The sequence below is a fragment of the Primulina tabacum genome, chromosome 5 (assembly GCF_025594145.1).
Source record: "Primulina tabacum isolate GXHZ01 chromosome 5, ASM2559414v2, whole genome shotgun sequence".
Classification (NCBI taxonomy): Eukaryota; Viridiplantae; Streptophyta; class Magnoliopsida; order Lamiales; family Gesneriaceae; genus Primulina; species Primulina tabacum.
In genome coordinates, this window is record NC_134554.1 from 8,969,167 (window position 1) to 8,991,794 (window position 22,628).

The 22,628-nt window shown below is 35.3% G+C and overlaps 3 protein-coding genes across 11 annotated transcripts; 1 reads left to right on the plus strand and 2 right to left on the minus strand.

The window, feature by feature from the left end:
* Positions 1-225: 225 nt before the first annotated feature.
* On the plus strand, positions 226-13,986 carry LOC142546237 (uncharacterized). Of its 5 annotated transcripts, XM_075653841.1 has the most exons (9): positions 226-488; positions 3,984-4,036; positions 4,284-4,399; positions 6,653-6,900; positions 7,761-7,934; positions 8,042-8,198; positions 8,442-8,581; positions 9,000-9,035; positions 12,929-13,986. In XM_075653841.1, the coding sequence occupies exons 3-9, from the start codon at positions 4,321-4,323 to the stop codon at positions 13,715-13,717; spliced, it is 1,623 nt and encodes a 540-aa protein (XP_075509956.1). In that variant the 5' UTR covers positions 226-488; positions 3,984-4,036; positions 4,284-4,320; the 3' UTR covers positions 13,718-13,986. The 5 variants fall into 5 exon arrangements, with proteins under 5 accessions (XP_075509956.1, XP_075509954.1, XP_075509957.1 ...); XM_075653839.1 differs by lacking the exon at positions 3,984-4,036; XM_075653842.1 differs by lacking the exons at positions 226-488; positions 3,984-4,036 and adding an exon at positions 589-729.
* Positions 13,987-14,062: 76 nt separating this feature from the next.
* LOC142546240 (protein DETOXIFICATION 26-like) lies at positions 14,063-17,205 on the minus strand. Of its 4 annotated transcripts, XM_075653849.1 has the most exons (5): positions 15,738-17,205; positions 15,425-15,510; positions 14,923-15,010; positions 14,717-14,818; positions 14,063-14,391 (listed from the first exon to the last, which is right to left on the minus strand). In XM_075653849.1, exons 2-5 carry the CDS (start codon positions 15,456-15,458, stop codon positions 14,292-14,294), a joined length of 324 nt encoding a protein of 107 aa, XP_075509964.1. In that variant the 5' UTR covers positions 15,459-15,510; positions 15,738-17,205; the 3' UTR covers positions 14,063-14,291. The 4 variants fall into 4 exon arrangements, with proteins under 4 accessions (XP_075509964.1, XP_075509963.1, XP_075509962.1 ...); XM_075653848.1 differs by lacking the exon at positions 15,425-15,510 and having other exon boundaries at positions 14,923-15,070; XM_075653847.1 differs by having other exon boundaries at positions 14,923-15,157; positions 15,243-17,205.
* A 211-nt stretch (positions 17,206-17,416) lies between these two features.
* Positions 17,417-22,385, minus strand: LOC142546238 (phosphatidylinositol N-acetylglucosaminyltransferase subunit A). Of its 2 annotated transcripts, XM_075653845.1 has the most exons (10): positions 21,608-22,385; positions 21,351-21,487; positions 21,006-21,060; positions 20,488-20,912; positions 19,601-19,755; positions 19,268-19,358; positions 19,002-19,118; positions 18,442-18,545; positions 17,866-17,956; positions 17,417-17,768 (listed from the first exon to the last, which is right to left on the minus strand). In XM_075653845.1, the coding sequence occupies exons 2-10, from the start codon at positions 21,468-21,470 to the stop codon at positions 17,670-17,672; spliced, it is 1,257 nt and encodes a 418-aa protein (XP_075509960.1). In that variant the 5' UTR covers positions 21,471-21,487; positions 21,608-22,385; the 3' UTR covers positions 17,417-17,669. The 2 variants fall into 2 exon arrangements, with proteins under 2 accessions (XP_075509960.1, XP_075509959.1); XM_075653844.1 differs by having other exon boundaries at positions 20,488-21,060.
* Between the last annotated feature and the right edge of the window lie 243 nt (positions 22,386-22,628).

The following is a 22,628-nucleotide window of genomic DNA, read 5'->3' on the forward strand; positions in this document are numbered from 1 at the left end:
AATGATAATTATATATTTTTCTCATCTATTTTCTCATAATGTAATAACGATAATGTAATAAAGAATACTTATCTCTTTGTTCAAAAAATAAAAATGTATTTTATTAGAATAATAAATGTATGTGTGTATAAAAAAAGAATAATAAATATATATTATGATATTTTTTAATTTTTTTTTAAAAAAAAACCATAAGAAAGAGAACGATAATTTCTCTTGTTCGTTTGCGCGTCAATTTTAATTTATTTCTTATTTTGACCTTCACCACCTCTTTCGTGCGACCCCAGCTCAGCTCTTATTCTCAAGGGTTTTTCCAATTTCTGTAATCTCAAAAGCCCTGTACGCAATTCATATCGCGAATGTATACGAATCCGTTCGTAATCCTACATTAACTTTACAATTAGTTTTGTTTCGCTTTCGTTTTCATTTTAGATTTATTTTTCTTTTTCTTTTGGGAAAATGTGCTATAATGGAAGTGCTTCAACAATCAGGTATTCCATCGTTTCCTAATTTGCGTGAAATTTACATTTTTATTTAAATATCTTGCAGTATTGTTTTGCGGAGACAGCGGCGGAGGGAGAGGGGCTGGGGGTCTGTCGGGGCAGCCTTTGGATGGCCTGTCTTAGATTTTTCGGTGGTCTTATGGATTTGTTATGCGCATGCAAAAGGAATAGCCTCGTTCTTTTAACTTTTCGAGTTTTGGTTTCAAAGACTTCGGGCTCGGTCCAATAGGTTGATATGAACTAGTAATTTTTTGTTCTTTTTGGCCTCAAGATTTGTTTTTTAAATGTTTTTTTTTCTCAACTGACTTCTTTGGGTAATTGGGTTGGTCGTTAAAGAGGTAGGGAACTCGAGGTAAACAGGTTCTTAGAACTATATGTTGACTGTACATACATGCAATGGCTCAGCCAGGAATCTGGCGTTACCGAGTCTATAATTTTAAACTCTAACATCCTTTAATATTTTAAATTGATCTATCCGAACTAATATCAAATTTATTCAAAATTATACAAAAATTTACGTATAAATTTTTTTAAAAAATTTGGATCACGCCGGCTAAAGCCCGGGTACAACAAGCTTTACCTCCGCCCCTGCATACATGAACACTTTAGCCCGGGTACAACAAGCTTTACCTCCGCCCCTGCATACATGAACACGTGTACTTGTGTGACGCACATCAGTAAATGTATCTTATGAACACTAGCATGTGGAATGCCTGAAAATTAGTGTATGTTTATGAATCCCATAATTTGTTAGCCGTTTTTGGTGGGATTGAGAATCCATGCAAATTAGAGAAATTTTTTGTTCTCAAGTGATAATTCATGTAAAGTGAAATGTCTAGTCAAGTTGAATGCCTTAAGATTTCGACATTTGTTATCTTGTCTTCTTTAGTTGAGTTTTAGTTATTACCATGAATAATCTAATCAAATTTTATCTTTGTCTTGGAGTGTTTGAAAAGCTTAATTAGTCATTGTTCTATTTTCCTGTTTGATTTCTAGTAGATTTAATCAAACTCGAATAATTTTTGCAAAATATATTAATATTAACTTTAAAAATACACGACTGTGATGGAGTTTTAGGTTTCCCATTAATTATTTTTTGAGATTCACCACTGAGAGAATACTATAGCGATGCTCGGCGGTCGTTTGTCTTAATCCATATTCACTTGCTTATGGATTTCTTTCTTTTATTTTTGAAAGTTACGTCTTGGCCATGATAGAGAGTGCATATTTTTGAGGATGTTTCAAATGAGAACAGATTTAATGATGGTAATATGTTGACCATCTTGTTGAGAAAACCGATATTTGTACACTGTAGCTGATACGATGTGAACCTGTAGATATTCTTTTTTTATTTTTTATACTTGTATATATTTATATTCCGTCTCGTGAAAAACACTTCTGATAAAACGTGCTAGCGAAGTTTTGATTTTACTTTCTTGAAGACTTTGGGCTCTCTTGGTGTTGTTTTAGGAGTTTTTTGTAAAGTTATGGGGAATATTTCGAGAAAATAAATTGTTACCATAATTGAAAACTAATGACTGATATTTTAAAATGAATTGGAAAAGTATTTTGACTGAAATAATGAAAATGAGATAGTGGTGTTTGATTTTATTTTTTAAGATATGTGATATATTTTGAGAAATGAATCTAAACTAGGGTTATCCTTCCTCACTTTATTGCCTCCACGGCTCCACCCCCAATTAACCTGTGCAGAAACCTTCATCTCAAGCAAGCCTCTTCCTCACTCACGCTATACTAATATCCCAAAATTGTATCCCAAATAGTGGTAATTTTTTTCTTTATTTCATTAATTTGCTATCCGGTCATTAAATTTTTTTTTGCATGGACGGAGTGTTGTGTAGATGAGTTCAAATAGATCCAAAAAAGCAGTCAAGTGCTAGGAGTTTAGCCATAACTTGGTCCTTTTCATCAACAAGAAGGCAAAATAGGTTACATTTTTCATTTTTTTTAATGATTTCCAATGAGTGATTCTCTAATTTGGATTGCGGATAAGCAATTTATATCGCGTGTTTTCCTAGATTTCTGATTAGTCTGACTTTATAGTTCTTTTTTTCTTAATTATTCTCCTCGTTTCCACAAATAAGTCTCCGATCTTATCTTGGAGGTTGCAAATTGAATAGGTGTCCGTAATCTGTCGTTGGCAAACTCTTAGATCTTCGATGTGGTTCATGTCAATAAATAGTGAGCACAATCAAATCTAAATGCAGAATCTATACAACAAAATGGGCCTTCTATAGTTTTTATTATCGTTTATATCCTCATCATGTGCATCAATCTATATTTAATAGTTATTGATTTTATTTTTGTGATTTTTACCATTTGTAACTCTAGTGCCTTGGTGATAGAACAAGATAATTGACACTTTTTGGACAATTTCCATTGCAAACTAGTTAGAGAGTCCAAATGTGGTGCACTAGTACACTTCTCATGAAATATATTTAAGATTTGAGGCATGAGTTGAGGTGGAAAATGGGAGGGTTAGTTTGGATTCGATTTAAACCAGGTTGCTATGAAAAAGATTGATTGGCTGGTAATATAGTGGGATCTATCTAGCCTGACCACGGTTCCAAAACTGATGGTTCTGGTTTCAATGAAAGGTGAAATCGAAGCCGAACCGCTTGGATATGGTTCCGGTTTTTGACGGTTCTAGGTCCAGTTTTTAGCGGTTCCGGTTATGGTTTGAATTGATTGAACTAATTGAACTAATTGTTCAACAACTATATTATAAAATAATTTTAATATTTAGTTTTTTTTTTAAAAAAAATTAAAATAAGGGTTTAAATTTAATTTATATTCCATTTCCAGTACTGAACCGAAAAAATGGTTTAAATTCCCGTTTTTAAGAGATGGTTCCGGTTACAGTTCTACTGTTCCTGGGAACCGTGGTCGGATATGTCTGCCTTAGCCTAACCTCAAATACTGACTACTGTGTTTGGCTACTGGTAAGGTTGTTGGGCACTTGACATTTGGTTGTGACTTTGATCAGATATGTATCTACTATTCTGGCCATGGAAGGCAACTGAAGGTTGCCTATTTTTCCTACCATTATTTTTCCTATGCATTTCTGAGCGATCTACTGGCATCCCACAAACTTGTCATGCCGATCCACCATCCACACCTAACTGGAATCTTGTCGATCACCTACCCACCTCTATTTCATGGTACCCTTATGACATGAACAACTTTCCTTGCCATGGGACATCAAAATCGCAGTCTAGGTTGTCCAATTGAATTCAGCTGGTTAGTACACTGGAAATATGGCCCGTTGCAGAGAAGCTTAGGAGGTGATTAATCCATTGCTTTAAATGGCAATATAAATTGTCTGGATATACATAAATTTTCAAATGCTCTTATGTGTTGGTTCTACTTACTAAACGAAAATCCATGAGATGAAAATTATGAAGTCACTATTCCTATAGAATGTAAATTGTATAGTTTGACAAAATTGACATTTGTTCTCAGGTTAATAAACTGCTCAGATTGTATAGTTTGACAAAATTGACATTGGTTCTCAGGTTAATAAACTGCTCAGATACTATTTTTACGCTCTGATTTTCTGTAAATGATTATTTTTCTATGTTGAACTATATCTTGCTTTAAAGTTTAATTGTTTATTACTTCTAACTCTCAGTAGTACATTTTCGTCTTCTACCACTATCTATTTCATCGGGAAAAAAGCTTTTATCTTCCTCCTATCCTCACCCCTGAATCATTCCTCTTTTTTTTTTCCTATGTGATTTAAAGTCATATGTACTATTGCAGGCATTTGTAGGGATAAGTAACTTCAGCAAGCAGAAGGATGGCTGATGATATTTTCGATGAGAAGTCATTGTCAGAGAAGTTGTCTAAACTTAATAGTTCTCAACAAAGCATAGAATGTATCCTTTCTCTATGAGGCAGTAGCCATTCATATACTTTTTAATTTGGAAGTTGTAGCGTCACGTCATATTGGACATTAATTTTCTGCAGATGATTGTATCATCATGCATGCTATTTTTCTTGTGGCTTGAGTGATGTAGAAAATCTTTCATTCCACACATGTACACATTTCTTCTTCAGGGAATATTCACCCATTTTTTTACTCCTATTTTAATCCATTTACCTTTGTTGGATGGAATTTGACGTGTTGGGAGGGGGTTTAAAGGTGGGTGTGTGAGGGTCTATTTTATTTGTGTATATATGTATCTATCTTGGGTTTTGAACAGTATATGCCATAACCGATGGAAGGATCGAATCTTACAATCCCTTCTTATCTTGAGTCACATGTTTCTGTTGTATTATTTAATAAGCTGTATAATAAGTAATTGTTATTTTTGGTTTATGGAATTTGAAATAGTTTTTTTTAAAAACAGACTGAAGATGATAGTGTGCAAGGAGAGTTGATGAAAGTGAAAACCGTTTTTTTTATGTTCAACAATTATGTAAAGTATAGATAAATTATTAGGGTTATATTGGTAATTTTGTATATTGGTCATACCAAAATGAGTGGTCACATACCAAAACGACCAAGTTAGTTATTGTAATAGGTAGTTTCTTTATAAAATAGTAAATAGATTCTTTATAAAATAGTAATATATTTAATGACTGGACAAGTTATTGGGTGCTGTGAGGATGCTAACTGATTCTCGTGAAGGCTATACGGTTGTACTTATGAGGAAGCCAATGGTTTTGAGAATAATCTTAGTTTCCTAAGTGATAATTGCTATATCTGATACCTTTTAATTTCTTTACTCGGATCTTTTGAAAGCCTCCAAAGTTTCTGTTCTTTCTTGGGATGCTTTGGTTTTTGTTATACCGAGTCTTTGATAGGTTATCATCAAATGTTGGGTACACTTGAGATTGTGCACCCCAGAAGTTGGAGGGAAAAATACGAAAATTATTCTTTCCAAAATTCAGCATGAGTCGATGGAGTTACTTGTCAAATGATTATAGGTCGTGCACCTTATGCAGTTCTTGCCTCTGGTTTTGATTCTGGAATTTACTTGTTAAATAAATATGCATTTTAGAGATACGAGATAATAAACATGAAATTACATCTCTATCGATGTTGAGTTTTTCTCCTTTTGTCTGCTTTGCTTTGTATGGTGCGATGGTTCTGGATTAGATAGAAAAAGAGGGATTTCTTGTTAGGTGGTTTTCATTTCACCTGGAGTTTGGCAATGAGTCGTGTTAATTTAATTACTGTGCCCATTCAAGTTGCTTAACAACATTTTTTTTATACGTAACTTGCTTTAAGTTTTTCTTGTGGCCTGAATAAGATCAGCATGAGACACAACGGATTTGGTGTCTTAAACATATTCGATGTTGCAGAAAAAGCACTTTTTTCTTCTTCATTTTCTATAATTTTTGTTGATATCGACAATATAGTCCCTAAGGAATGAGGGTGATTTATGGTGCATTTCTTGATTAGTATTTTGCAATTTGAGATATTTTTTGATTTATGGCTTTAGTTTTTATAGAAGTATTCTATAACCATCAATAAATTATCATCTTTGATGTTTTGATTTTCTCAAAATACTCAATTTTTCTTTACTTTCCCTGATAGGTTAGGTGATAAAATCATTGAGAAATTCCATTCCTTCAATGAACTAATGTTGCATTTGAGGAGTTGAATTTGAAATCCACGGATTTCGATTATACTCTTATTGTTAACGATGAAATAATAGATAAAATTTTAAATTCATACATTATTATTACATATTAGTTACACAAAGTAGAATGAATTTCAAATGTCTATGTTATTTGATGAACTTGAAATCCATCATAATTAACATAAAACACCATATGAACATGGAAGAGGTGAATTTGAAGTTTATAATCTCGCTTTTCTAAAACTAAAAAGTACATTTGATTATATTGAAATACATGGATTTGAATTCTATCAATCTAAATGCAACCTAAGTTTTCTTGTATACTATACATATTTCCGGATGTTTTTTGGGGAATGCAGTCCTTCTATGGATTGGCAGATCTATGAAGGTGTAAAATAAAAAAACAATTTACTCGGTTATGCTTGTGAGATATTTTTGCTATTATTATGTGAAAGGTGAATGTGAATCTGAAGATATTTTGTGGCATAGGATCATTTTAAAAATTCAGAGTATAATGCAATTTCTTTAAAATCCAATCAGCTTTGTCTCGGTGGTGCATATCTCACCGGAAAAAGGCCAAGCAAGTTGTTGAAACATGGGATAGGTTATTTCAATCTGCACAACAGGATCAACGGGTATCTTTCTTGTACTTGGCCAACGACATCCTGCAAAATAGCAGGCGTACGGGCAGTGAATTTGTGAATGAATTTTGGAAGATCCTGCCATCAGCTCTCAGGGTTGTTTATGATAGCGGTGATGAAAATTGCAGAAAAGCTGCCACTCGGCTGGTATTTTATCTAGTCTTTTTTCTTCCTACTGAACCTTTTCTTTTTCTTCTATCTAAGCATGAAAAGTAATTGCATAACCTCCTACCAGAGCGTGAATAACCAACCAGTCATGTCAATGTTTAAACTTTTCCTCCCTTCTTTATTTCTCTGAAGGGGTGTATTCTTGTCTTACATTCTCTCGGTAAATACTAGAGGAGTGAGACTTGTCTTTGGATCCTCATGGATATAATTTGTTTGCTTTTTTGTTCAACTTCTTGTACATGTTTTTGGACTCTAATTATCTTCTTAAAATTTGCTAAAGTGCAGGCATGATAGATGACAAAAAAATAGTATATTGTTTGTTATGGGCATTCTGAGGATGGGAGGGTTTCTATTTTATCTAGTGAGCTTTGTCCTGCGTATTAGTGGTAGAATTTGCATCAAATTATCTCGCAAAGTTGCATTTAATTTGAAAATATTTTTCAATTTGTGTTTGATAAACTTCTTCTGGGAGACATTTTGATAAACTTTTTCTGGGTGGCACCGATTTGCCACATTATTTGTCAAACATGAGAACTTCTGGTATTTCTTTGCTGCTTTGAGACCACAATTCTGACCCAGTTATCTCTATCTCCTGGTACAATATTTTGATTCCTCTCTTTGGTGCAGCTTTATACCATGTGCACACTGTTTCTTTTTTATATTGCTCCCACCATTACAACATTTGGTTGGTTTGCTACAAGGGCCAAATTTCTGTAGGCTATATGGATACTGCTTTTTTTCCCTATTTTTATTGCTCTTTTATTTGTTCTCACCTTCTTAATTACTAGCATTTCGTGTTCTCTTTCCTCCCCAATTTTGGGGGATGCTCTTTGTGTCAGGTTGACATTTGGGAAGAAAGAAAAGTATTTGGATCTAGGGGTCAGAATCTAAAAAATGAATTGCTAGGAAAGAATCCTCCTCCCAACACCGGAAAGGATCCTTCTATAATCACCAGTGGCAAGAACTCGAATCCCATCAAAGTTGTGAAGAGAGACGCCCACTCTTTGAGAATTGTAAGTACAGATCCTATCAAAGCATAGGATATGTATTGTTTTGGGTTTTAATTGGCATTTTTTGTTAGCTTTATTCTCAAGATATTCCTCTTATTTTTTGATTCCAGAAATTGGCTGTTGGTGGCATGCCGGAGAAAATCTTAACCTCATTTCATTTGGTACATGATGAGGTTGCGAATGAAGAAGCTGCCTTAAACAAAAGCCAAAGTGCTATTTCTGGTGTACAAGAAATTGAGATCGATGTTGCGAATGCTTCTTCTCAAGGTTCGACCAGAGTCCGTGTCCTCTAAATTTACTTGCTGTTGGTAATGATCATGCCTTGGTTGTGGTTTTCTATTGTTGTTACTCTATGAGTGCATCAACTATCAAGCATGCTAGTAACCTGTTAGGAGTGTTATAGATTCATTTTTCTGATTCTATATGAATGGTGTGAATATTATCCAACTCTATAGATGCTAGCTGCAGTTAGTTTATAAACTTTCTGAATTACTTTAATTTTGTCTTCAGGAGACGTTCATGGTTCTGTTGTTATGGATAACATAGAGAAACAGGAGAACATGCTTCACCAATGCGTTAGCCAGCTTGAAAAATGTGAAACGATCAGAGTTGCTTTGGTTTCCCAGCTTAGAGGAGCTCTTCAGGATCAAGTATGCTTTTGCTTCGGGAAAAATCAGTTTATGCTGTTTTATTGTGCATATTTATGTGTCCTAATGTTCGATGTTAATCAACACCTATTAATTTTATGTGTGGATATGGAAAATCTTAAATTTTTTAAGATGGTAAGTATTTAAATTTAGAGATGTCTAATAGGATAGAATGAGTTAAACAATAAACTAAAATCTTTCCAAAATAATTGTACAATGAACTAATAATGCCTGGATATATTATTTGATTGTATGACTATCGTTACAACTTGGGAAATTTCCAATCCTCATATAGATTCCAAACTGATCTTAGGAGAGTGTAGTTTTCTATCAAAAAAAAAAAGATCTTGGGAGAGTGAGAATGCATGGTATGCAATTTTGACTCCACATTTTCAGGTCCTGACACGTCATAACTTTGCAGGAGTCAAAGCTGGAGCTGATTCAGAGCGAGTTACAAGTAGGGTCAATCTCCATCAATCTCCCTCTCTACACAGTCACACACGATTTTTTGTTTGCTCTGGCGTGGACAGTCACAACACACTGGTCTTTACCATTAATTGTAATCTATGAATATTTCCACATAATCTGGTTTCCAAAATGCTAAACCACATATGGGATACCCGTCTTTGTTGAAAAAATATATGAGAATCAAATAATTATTTGTATTTTTGTCCACACCATATAACAAGGGTGTATATGCACAAAAAAGAGGAGTTAATATTCGTACAAGGAAACTGAGATGAAAGTAAAAAGTTTAAGCTAAATAAATATTGGAACAATCTAAAGTACTTATAGAATAATTATAGAATAAGAGAAACCCTAATTTTTCTTATTATATTTTCTTAATCAAATTGTAATACAAAGTCTCAAAATAGGTGAGAAATATGGAAAAATAATCCAAAAAAAAAAATAGAAACAAATTATATCTTATCAAATTTAATTAAACCGAAAATTTTATTTAATATCTTATTTAAAATAAACCAAATTTATAACACTCTCCCTTAAGTTGGTGCGGAAATATGAATCATGCCCAACTTGCTTATTTGGTCTTCAAAGACTTGTCTTGAGAGCCCCTTGGTTGATACATCTGCAACTTGTAACGTGGTTGGAACAATGTTGTGCAAATCACTCCTTCAAGCTTCTCTTTTATGAAACACTTGTCGACTGCAATATGCTTGGTTATTTTATGTAGAACGGGATTATGAACATTGTTGATAGCAGCCTTATTGTCATAGTATAACTTCATTGAAAGTTTTATTGTTATTTTCAAATCATCCAGAATTCTTTTTAGCCAAAGAACCTCGCATACACCTTGAGCCATAGATCTGAATTCAGCCCGTGCACCACTTCTTACAACGAAGGTTTGTTTCTTGCTCATCCAAGTTACTAGATTTACCCCATAAGAAAGTGCAATATCCCAATGTTGATATTCTGTTTGTAATTGAACATGTCCAGTCTCTATCCGTATATGCTTCAATCTACTTTTTTCTCTCTTCTCAAAGAACAATCCTTTGTCAGGAATATTAAGAATACGATACACTGCTTCCAAGTGTTCCTCATATGGTGAGTGCATAAACTGACTAATCATACTTACAGCGAAAGCAATGTCTGGTCGTGTGTGTGACATGTAGATCAATCTTCCAACTAGTCTTTGGTACCTTCCTTTATTGACCGAGACTCCATCTTTAATTTCTCCTAATTTCCCACTTGCCTCTATTGGAGCGTCTGAGGGTTTGCATCCACTCATCCCTTTTTCTTTAAGAAGGTTTAGTGCATGCTTTTGTTGAGACACCAAAAATCTTTTCTTAGACTTTGCCACCTTCATTCCAAGAAAATATTTCAAGTGGCCCGAATCTTTGATGTGGCCAAACTTTTCCTCAACCGGTTCCTCTTCATTATTATGATCTTCTGTTCATATTATGTCGTCGACATAAACAATCAGTACGGAGATCTTGTGAGTGGACGACTTTCTTGTGAATTAAGTGTAGTTAGATTGACCCTGACTGTATCCTTGGCCTTTAACAAACTTAGTAAACCTCTCAAACCATGCTCTAGGAGATTGCTTCAATCCATAGTGAGATTTTTTCAACATACACACTTGCGATCCAAATTGATCAGTGAATCCAAGTGAGGTTTCATAAAGATTTCTTCTTTCAAGTTATCATTTAAGAAGGTATTTTTTACATCTAGTTGATTCAAAGGTTTTTTTCTTAAAATAATATAAAAGCAAAAATATATATAAAAATATAGCAATTTGGTAACATTTATATATCTATAACAATATGGTATAATCTGTACCGGATTCGATTCTAAGAATCCGTGTCAGATTATACCGGATTCAACAATTTTTTTAATTAAATTTTAAATATAATTTTTTATTTTAAAAAATATAAAGTAATCTTTTGAATCCGGTGCAGCATGAATATGTGGCAGTCCGTCCCGGATTCACCTTTTGTGCGTGCTATAAATTGCGGAACTTAATTTGAAATAATTCATGTTGCTCTTTTGAAGAAGCAGCGTTGGAGAGCTTAATTCGTTGTATTGAGGAAGCAGCGTTGGTTTTTTGTTGTTCTAATTTACGTGCATGCAAGCACTTATATATTTTTCTTATTACTGAGGGAAACCTTTGGCAACCAGATGAACTTTATGTCTTTCCAAAGAACCATCAAAGATGTTTTTTGTAGTGAACACCCACTTACACACAACGAATTTTCCATTGGGTAGGTCGACTTTCTCTCAACTAGAGTTCTTCTCCAGAGCTTTCATATATTCAAAAATAGGTTCATTCCATTCGGGTATCACTAGGGCATCCTGTACGTTATTGAGGATACTAACAAAATCTATTTGAGAGATAAAAACTAAAAATAGGGTGACAAGTTTTTATAAGACACAAAGTTGGACAACATGTGCTTGGTGCATGACCGAATATCTATTCTCAGAGCAATAGGAATGTCGATGGAATTAGAGGATGTTGACTTGGGCATGCCTTGATCAGGATCAGATGAGGTCTCGTTGTGCATTTCTCGATTTGGCCCTGGATCTGGTTCATGGCTTTGTGAAAAGACTTTATCCCCTCTTTCCTTTGCATGCTCTTTCCTAGTATATACCAGACCCTTGAGGAATTTTCCACTCACTTCTACTGTATCAGATGGTGCAACTGAATTGTCATTAATTTCAAATTCAAATGTCAGGTCTGAATTACTAATACATCCATCTTCATCACACGATGTCTCTCCCTGAAGATGAGTGTCACTGTAAGACTGACCCTCGAAAAAGGTAAATCCATCGAGACAAAAAAACACTTCAACACGAGATCAAAACATTTATATCCCCTTTGGTTAGCAGGATACCCAACAAATATGCACTTATGAGTCCTGGGATCGTTTGCAATGGTTGGGAGCATGATTATGAACAAATACAGTAGTCCCAAAAATTTTAAGGGAATATTTGTCATGATGGTAAACGGTTAATCAAATAGGTAATTGTAAGAATAGCTTCACCCTAAAGATGTCTGAGAACTTTAGTTGAGAAATTAATGGGCCGGGCAACATCAAGGAGGTGTCTATTTTTTCATTAAGCTACACTATTTTGTTAAAGGGTAAGAGGACACGAACTTTGATGCACAATCCATTTTTCAGCAAAGAAGTTTCCTAATACATGATTAAAAAATTCTTTCCCATTATCACTTCAAAATATTTTTATCACAGTATGGAATTGAGTCTGAATCATCTTAACAAAATGTTAAAAAATATGTACAACCTCAGTTTTATCTCTTAAAAGAATTGTCCAGGTCATACGAGTGTGATCATTAAACGTCATGAACCGTTTCCTAGACACAATGACTATGCGAGATGGACCCCAAATGTCACTATGAATGGGAGTGAATGGTGCAGACACTTTGTAGGGCTGAGATGGGAATACAGATCTATGATGTTTAGCCAATGCACAAGATTCACATTGAAATGAAGAAATATCTTTATTGATGAAGAGCTTTGGTAACAACTGTTTCAAATAATTAAAATTTGGATGTCCCAAACGATAATGCCATAACATAATATCATTATTCCTAGAAGTAGAAATAGAGTGAAACATGTATTCTGGTCTTGTTGGTTGAGGAAAGGAATCAAAGAGAATATTGGGGGAGAAAGGGTTCGGTGGCGAAATTAACGCAAAATAGGTTTTAAAATAGTAATTTTTTTAAAATTTTTTAGGGGGGGTGTGATTGGGCCCTATTTGTGGCACATGTTGTTTTTGGTCTTAGCATGGGTGGCGTCGAGGACAAAAACTGGTATTGGTGCATGATGTCATGATGTGATATATACAAGAGATAACACTTTGTCCAACATGCAGGCTGCTCGGGGCCAGATTGAGAAAGCTGCCAATATAAAACTGCAGCTCACATCACCACCCTCGGCACCAACTGTGAACCAACCCATATTTTCTCCAACCCTGACAAAAAACAATCTTCCGGCGCCTCCACCTTCCAATCCTTTAACTTCTTTTGTGAACTCCATCGACAAAGAGGAGTCACAGAAGTTGACGGCAGCTGCAGTTGCTGCAAAACTTACAGCTTCCTCATCTTCTGCCTTGATGTTTACATCTGTTCTGTCCTCTTTCGTTGCGGAAGAGGCAGCGTCAAAAAGCAGCGGGTTGAAAAGGCCCAAGTTGGATATACCCTTTCCTTTTTCAGGTGTGACCAACCTGGAGGGAAATAACTCAGCCTATTTTCCTTCTACACAGCAAGCATCAACTAATATACCATCTGTTCAGTCGATAGGAGTTCAGTCCGTGTCCCAGTTGAACCCATTACAAGCTCCGTTCCTTCCACCACCCCCAGCTCCACCACCGCTCGCACCTCCTGCCAATGTATCGGGGAACCCATTAATGCAATCTACAATGATGGGGCTGCCATATAACTATGGTGCCAGCAACATACTTCCTGCACCATTGTCTTCAAACTCCGCCACTGCGTATACCAGGCCAGGCCCTCCACCACAGCAAGCACATCCACAGCTGCAGAACCAGCAGGCACCGTCGCAGCAGCAGCCACCTGCAAATGGTGGATACTTCAGGCCATCGGCCATTGGGTTCTATGCTCATAGCCATCAGCCAACGACCCCACCCGTACACAAGCAGTGAGTAGGTAATGTTAAGGTAAGAACCCCACCCTCTTGTCATTTTTGTACATTTATAGAAGTCATTAATGGCATAGGAAGTATAATGTTTCATTCGATATCCTTTAGTTCCCAATGTGTTGTCAAGACCGGGATGTTTTTAACTAGGAAATGTGGTACTTTTGACAAATGTAAACTACATGTAGAATTTGTAGTGCTTAACTATAGTCAAGACGTCTGTAACTGGAAATATGTTGCTTTTGGACCTAGCTAGGCTTATTATGGTTTATGGAATCCTTCTCTCTGCACATATTATTATTGCTTTATGGATTCAGAGCTTTTTATAGAAACTAATTTTGGTATTTTTAAATTTATGGACAAACTACTCCCCTTCACTTTTTAAATAAAATTAATTATGATGGTCCAAATTTATGCCATTTAACGATTTAACCTAATTAAAATCTTAATAATTTTTTTAACACTATATATAATTTATTTAAAAAATCTATCAGATATATGTACATAAAAGAATGTCTGCTACCCTACCTAAATTGCATGCACTAAATAAAAAAGTTTAAAAGTTTAATTCGAAATATCGACTATGATAGCTCGCGTGGAGCAAGAGTGATACAGATTTTGCTCGTCTTCATCTGAAGACTGCATGTGCCATCTTTGGAGACGACCTGTAGTTGTATCCACCTGCAATTAAAATAATCATTAATTTTAATTGACAAATTAATTAACATTTTTTAAGTAATAAATAATAATAAAGTTAAAATTACAATTTCATCCCAATAAGTTTTCCGTGTCAAGAAGCCTATCGCCAGTGTTTGAGTTATTACTTCACTCATCATTCCAACCCATATACCCCTCAAAAAATCACCAAATACTTTTATAATTCCATACCACTAGAAGCAATGTATAACATATATATACAAGTACTAAATATGTGTATATATCATATATGCATGCACAAACACAAAATTGGTACTTCGGAAAAACATGGAAAATTTGTTATTATTACCTTGACTTGAAAATGAAGCACATATGCAAGCCAATCAAAAATAGAAGCAAATGAGATCGATTAGTGCAACCTTTGTTTGCAAACCTGCTCCTATCGCCACAGCTGATGTCCATACAGTATATAGTGATCAAATATGACAGAAAAAACTAACCTATTCTTGGAGTAATTTGAAAATAATAGAATGTAGGAAACTTTAGAAAACTTACCTGAGAGCAGAGTAAAAGCCACTGAGCAACATTGCTAAAGCAAGCAATATGTGAAGATTCGAGACGTCCTGAGCAACGTCTTCTTCATCTGTGAACAAGTATCGGAGTTTATCACCAAGCACTAAGCAAAGGATCCAAAAGAACATCCCTATAAGAAATGAGGTGATCATCACCACTTTTCTTGAAAATCTAATGGCTTTAGCATCTCCATTTCCTAGTTCGTTCGCAACACGTACTGTCGGGAAAAAGAAAGAACTGATACCTATCAAGATGCCTTTAAGTAGCACGGATTTGTTTATCAAAATAAATAACTCACGTACATTGAGTCACCCATCATTCCAAGACAAATCATGAATTCCCAACCAATGATATTAAGGCTGAAAATTTTCTTCTCATGAGTTAGTGATCTCGGTTATTTTCTTGACAAGTATGCAACGATAAGACTCGAAATCAAGACCGAAAATCGTAAAGCAAGCTTGTGTTGGGGTGAAGGATTAGTTACCAAATAGAGAAGGCGGATATGGCGACCTTTGCATTTTTCATATATCCAGCCAACAAGACTAGGTGGCATAGTACCACAACTCCAAGCTATGATCAGACAATTTGCATAAGAAAATAAGTTGATGACAGATTTTGTCACATAAAGCATAATACTGGAATAGTAACATGAATAAGATTTTAGCATCTATAATGAATATCTTTAGTTATATAGTTATTCCAATGCACAAAATTGAAGCATTTTATTCACAACAATCAAATGTGTCAATCAAACAACATCACACGAATAGACGAAGGTAAATAGAGTTTCGCTTTACCAGATCATGAATCCGGATCTTCACAACAGGTTACACATCTCTCAATGCTGCAACACTGAACCCCTTCCATGTATCTTGACACAATCCACACAAAATGTACACAAATTCTCCCAAAACTAAAAACCACGAAGAAATGCATAGTGCACCCATTGCCCCATTGATCCCATATTCCAGAACATACATAAAAAGCCACGATAAAATAACATGGATCACAAATTGTGTAACCGAGAGCCAAGCAATGACCATGTTTTCCTGTTGTGCTTGCAGATACATTTGGATGGTCGTTGCAAACATGATGCTATAGTTGAAAGGAATGAACCAAATGGAGATGTATCCTGCAGATTTTGCGGTGTCTGGTTGCTCACCTAGGAGATTGAATATGGAGTTCCAAATATGAAGAAAGGGAGTAGGATTGTAAGTGTAATGAGATCGACTAGCCATGACCTTTGCAACAAAATGCCCATCACGTGGTATTGTTTAGCTCCATGAGCTTGCCCACAAAGTGTTTCAGTTGCACTCGACATTCCTATCTGCAAAGGAGAAGGAAAATTCTTTAACTTCACAGCTTCTCACTTTCTAGGCACAAGGAGCTCTATAAACAACTTTTATATGTATATTACAAATTTGATTGACTAAAGCCGATGAAGAAATAACTGTTTAAAACATTTTAAGCATTCCCACAGGGCACTGTAGCATTGTACAACAATCACCGTTGAACTCGTGATGTTGCATTGTGGCCATCACATATCAGGATAGCCTCCATTACGTTTTTGGCTTCGTATTGATAATATAGTACAATCTCATTTCGAATCTCTAGCAAACATGGATTGGTGTTTACTGTTTAGGATTGACGGGCTATTTCCCACCAATCAATACTATGTTCTAAAATTGGTGGACTTATTGAGAACCGATGAATGGACAAGTAATATAGAGTGAAAAGGCTATCAGCAGCTCAATATTGATAATGTAGTTAATATTAGATTTATAGCAAGATTAAGGTGAATACAATGATTGAGGGAAAACATCAAGATACTATCATCAGCTTAATGTTAAATTATGTGCAGCCGGATGTTGGAGCAAAAAATCTGATTTATAACTAAGGCACTTGTTATTAGTTCTGAATCATACAACTTCTCTTCTAACATCATATATATTCTTGAGGGAGTTCCAGAGCCTCATTTTGAGCACCAGAATATTCCATAGGGCTTACTGTGGAAGTTTCAGCTGAGTATAGCCTTTTAGTTCTTTTTGTCATGGAAGTCCTGCCGAAACTTTTGTTAAGAGCCTCTACGGGCTGTACATCAGGGCTTGAGAGTCGGTGATGAGATTCTTGTCTTTTTCTTGAAGCTTGCATAAAAAGTAGCAGTACATGTATGCACTAGAAGTAAGAAAAAGTTATGTAGATGCATCCTTGGGGTTCAGGATCATGGTTAGGAACATATTTGACATATTAGAGTAGTGAAGACATTAGCTGAATAAGTAGTGACATTATTTAGTCTTGAGGCCCAATTTTCTGTGTGCATAGTCTGCAACAGCGACTATGTTTCGGACCCCGTAAACTAGAGCTAGCATAATACAATGGCTATAAACTAAGATACTATGATTTTATCTAGACATGCATAGACTTAAAACAGCCAACCGAAAAGCGCTCAAATACTATCAAGTCTTTGGCGTACATGGATACAACATTACTCTATTGAAGACGAGGTTAACCTGAGTAACCACCAAACATAATTCACCAATTTACAACAGACCAGACAAATCTTCAGCAGTACTTCTAACTTCTGTCATAACATCTGACATGATAATACATGGTGAGCGCCAAGGCTTGATACAATTGTGAATTAATCCCAAAAACAGTAAAAGATTCGCAACAAAGAGTGCAGATAAAGAGTCAGCCATCATCGTGTAGTGAACCAATGGATCTGTATATTACTTCGAACTCCCATCTTCAATAGAATCCCACGTCCCTTCTCCATGTTGGGAACTGGTTAGATGAACATCGGGTGCAACCTCTATGTCCATATCAGGCTATGGAGATATTGACAGTCAATGTCACAAAAACAAATAAATCGAATAATAGTGGAAACACTGAAGATACACCACAGAAAGAGATTGCATATTATACCTGCCACAGCTTCAACAGAAGCCAAAACAAATAATCCAATATCATCAGCAAACAAAAAAGCTTTCCTGCCCAAGAACCACAAGAAAGGTACCTAAAAATATAAAAGAAAGGTTATGATGCTTTCTCAATAAGTACTGTAATTCAAAGTCTTGTCACTTCAACAAAAACTTAATTTGGAGAGAGAAAACTTAAAATTAAAAAGAAAATACAACATGATATTTCAATATTTTGTCATTTAAAATGGCACTAATCCTGTGATGAGCAAATATCAACCACCAAAAACCTTAAACATAGCCATGAGAATAGCAAGTGTCAATGAGAATCATCACAATTTCACAAACTTTGGACACTGATTTATGCCAATGAAAATTAGCACCTTCAGAGAAGCAAAAATCAAATAGGATATGTTGTTTTATCTCACATGAACAACTGGCCCTCATGAAATCAACAAAAGAAGGGGGGTGGGGTCGTTCATCAACCACATTCACAAGAGTGAAACAGTGTGTGTTGGAAAACCCAAGTGTATTTCTTTATAAATATGGTAGGCTACATAAAAAATCAACTTGGTGACCATACCTGGGCAACCGTTCCAATAGGTCCTGATTGGAACATCTCAAAGCACAGTCATAAACAATCACTGTCCTTCTGGCAACATCATGCCAACTATATAGTTTTTTCATCTGCAGAGGAATAACTAAACAAAATTAATAAGGTTTCTTTTATCGTTTTGTTGACGTATCTTGGACAGAAAACTACATTTTATACTCAGTCCACAAAATAAAGTCGGCCTCAGCATTTAACAGCGCATATATATACTAGAATAATGTAAATAAGCCTCAGTATTTGACAACTTAGGTTAGAATGCAGATGATGAACTTGAAGATTACATAAGGGCATTTGATCAAGCACTCAATCCTACATCTTTAAATAAAAAGGTCATACACGTACATGTTTCACCATGCCAATATCTCACACTACATGCAGTAATGAGTTTAAGAATTGTTTATATTTGGATCCCCTAATTTTATATAAAAGCAACTACATTTTAATTTGAGATAATAGAGAAACAAAATATAAATGTTAGTATCATTGCCATAGAATATCAATATATTCCTTTTTAGCTTCACAGAACTCACACGATTGTGCATGGATTGTGGATCGATTTGGGGAAGTAAGTTTATTGCTTTTGTAATTGCCAGTACCATGTCGCTTGGATCCGGCTCTGCAAGAACCACCATATCACCTGGAAGAACCTATGACACAAGGAAAACTTTTCAGAAACCTGAAATAAATTACATCCTGAAAATATTATAATCCTGGATGACTGAATGTATCATTCCCACATTATTAGCATGATGTCATCAAACTTTCCAACAAAAGTAAAAAATTCTGACGATCGTGCCTCGGGGACGCCTCCAACTCGTGTACTGACAGTCAATAATCCACAACTAGCAGCTTCCAATATGGCTATACAAAATGCTTCGGTTAAGGAACTGTCAAAAATAAAAATATAATTAGTTCTCAATAATTAATTATTTAATTAAACAAATCATCAGGTATAAAAAAAATTGTACCGTTAAATAGATAGACAAGGAACACATCAAATATTCAAAGTCGTTACAGTTGAAGCACAGGCCCAACACTCAAGTCTAAACTAAAGTCGAAAACAGATGAAATAATAATCTAAAATATTCAATCAATTCCGTCAAACTAACAATTTAAAAGGATAAGATACCTATTTAAGAATATATGACCAGTTATTAAAACTGACTGTACTTTAGAATGTGGGACAGCACCCAACATATCAACTCTATCTTGAAGAGAGTGTTTTTCTCTCATTTCTTCCAATCGCACTCTTTTAGGTCCATCTCCACCGACAATAAACCGAACCTTCAGAAAATTAACAAAGGATGTGAACAGCATGACAGAGCATATGCAGACATATACTCACTATCCCAGCTAAGCAGTTCAAGATTGTGTAAAATATAAACGAAGTGGGGGGCAGTTTAACATGAAGTTTCACAACTACAAAAAAGAGGAGTCTTTCGGCATTGGTCAAACATCATGGTGAAGTTTTTTTTTACATAATAATAACCAGGGTTAGTTGGATGCACAGATGATTGGCATTAACGCTAGACTATATCGTGAACATGGTCAAGACTTCACCAAAATTGAAATAGCATTGTTGTTTATTGCATCAAATTACCAACTTTAAGTGGGCAGCACCAAAATATTCAACAGCATACATATAACATTGCTGTCGATACTCTTGAAACACAAAGGCAGATGTTTTGCAAGTGTTGGTCCATAAACAAATGAAAGGTGAGTCATCCCATGCATGGGCAATTGATATGTTCACGTGTATCAAGGAGAATAAACTTCAGTTTTGTCCAGATTGGTAAGCAAGCACGGTAGAGAAAAAGAGAAATGAGAGACATATAGATGAAGATAGTTTGCAATTCAAGTGCAGAAACGGTTTGATTTTGCTAAGCCACTTTTTTTCATGAGGGCCTAACATAATTTCCTTCAACAGCCATAACCTTGGCCTTTTCACGCAACACTGTTCTGAAGAGCAAAACTGCTTTTTTTTAAAGGCATGATAGGCTAAACGGGAAACCATACGTTGGGATGCAAATGGCACACTTCAGGGATGACTTCAACCAGTAGATCCGCCCCTTTCCTGTAAACCAATCGACTGATCACGACAATAACTATTTCATGACTGCCGAGTCGCTTTGGAGCAGGCTTGAACACAGCTGTATCCACAGCATTAGGAATAACAAAAACCTTTTCAGGTGGCAATCCAGACCTCAAAACTGTATTTTCCTTGCTTGTATGAGAAACACATATAGCTTGGCTTACATCTGCTAGGGTAAACTGTAAAACCTTGTTCATGTGAATACTTCCCACGTCAGCGAAACCATACAAAGAATGATCAGTAAACACAACTTTGTACCCCATTGTACGTGCGTGCATTAGAGCTTCATGACATAGAGTTGAAAAGGCTTGATGTCCATGCACCAGAGATATTTTTTCTCTTATCAAAACTGTTCTCACAATCGGCAAAGTCCCATAAAATGTAGGCAACGTATTCTGCATGAGAAATGGTCTCCACGGCACATAATAAACTTTTAACCCACCAGTCATATACCTCACTCCTGAACGATTTTTGTAAGCATGAGTCATAACAACCACCTGCCAAACAATAAAAGCCTAAACATTCGTACTGTTTATAATATTTCTGCAACTAATCTGGAGATGAAAGCGGGCAAAACTTCCAACCGCAGGCAATTTTAGCCAGGGATGCTAAGATTATAGGGGGGCGAAAGATCTTTTTAGTAAAAATAAAACTGTACATGAACATCATGATATAGGAACCATTTTCATTTTATGAGTAGTACAGCTAGTCCCCCTTCAGAACTCCTAATCACCACCATCAAAACCAGGGAAAAAAACGAATTTGGAAATTAAACGAGTTCACTAACCTTGTGGCCAAGTTTTATCAAGCATTGAGATATGTAATAAATGTGATTCTCTACGCCACCAAAGTTGGGATAGAAAAAATCAGACACCATCAAAATTCTATGCTTTTCTCGTTTGTCCATTTTACCCGATTCTTCACCTACAAAATGACATAACGAAAACAAAGTTAATGCAGAAGTGAAAAGTACAGCACCGGAAGTTTTAGCAAAAATTTACAGCATCGTATCTGAAGCAAGAATATGCAAATAAAGCAGCTTACTTTGTGGTTTGCCGACAATCGAGATGACGGAGCAGGCATACGTGTCGGAAGTGGCCACGCGGTGGAGCTCGGCGGCGATTGTGGGAGTTACGATCGGCTTTACTAATCCGGCAGCTCGTTATATATTTTTTTAATTTGTTTTTACTAAATATGCTTCGGTTGAGTCTTTGCGGTTAAGATTTTATTTTTTTAATTATGTTTTGATAAATAGAATTAATTTTATATTAATTAAATAAATGAACCTGATTATTTTCTTTTATTAAAAACTTGAACAAGATATCTTTCGTCAACCTAACTTAAAATTAATTAAATAATGATACAAAATTATTAACTAAATGATATGTTTTAAATTAATTAAATGTAAAATTACGAACGTTTTATAAAATTATCTTATACAAATTAATTTTCATTGAATTAGATAAAAATTAAATTAATATGCATTTTAAAACGTAAAATACAATGTAAAGTAATATCCTAATAGAATTTATTTAATCGATACCAATTTTTTAAAAAAAAAAATTAATTTTAAACTAACCTTTTTTATTTAATCCAAAATTTGTTTTTGATTTCTTCAATTTTTAAAAGCATTTCTGCATAAATTTAGGATTTCGGAACTGGAAGCATGTGATGACTGAAATTGGAGCACTATGGTAGGTGAAGGAAAAATATGCTTTAAAATACCAAAATTAACTAACTACTTTATGAGATTTTTCTTTAATAATATAACATATTATAGCATATAGTCTCAAATATCATATTATGCAACATTTCGGGGTAGTGTAAACGGAGTTAGCGGCGGTCAAAACCGTCGCTAAAACCGTCGCCAAAAGTGTAAGGCGACGGTTTTAACGACGGCTTGACGATCCGTAATGGGAGGTTGCGTCGCATTCTAAAAGCGACGGTTTTTCAACTCCCGTCGCATGTAGCGACGGTATTTGCGACGGTTTTATAAAACCGTCGCTATATTAGCGACGGTTTATACCGTCGCTAATATAAGCGACGGATATATAAACACCGTCGC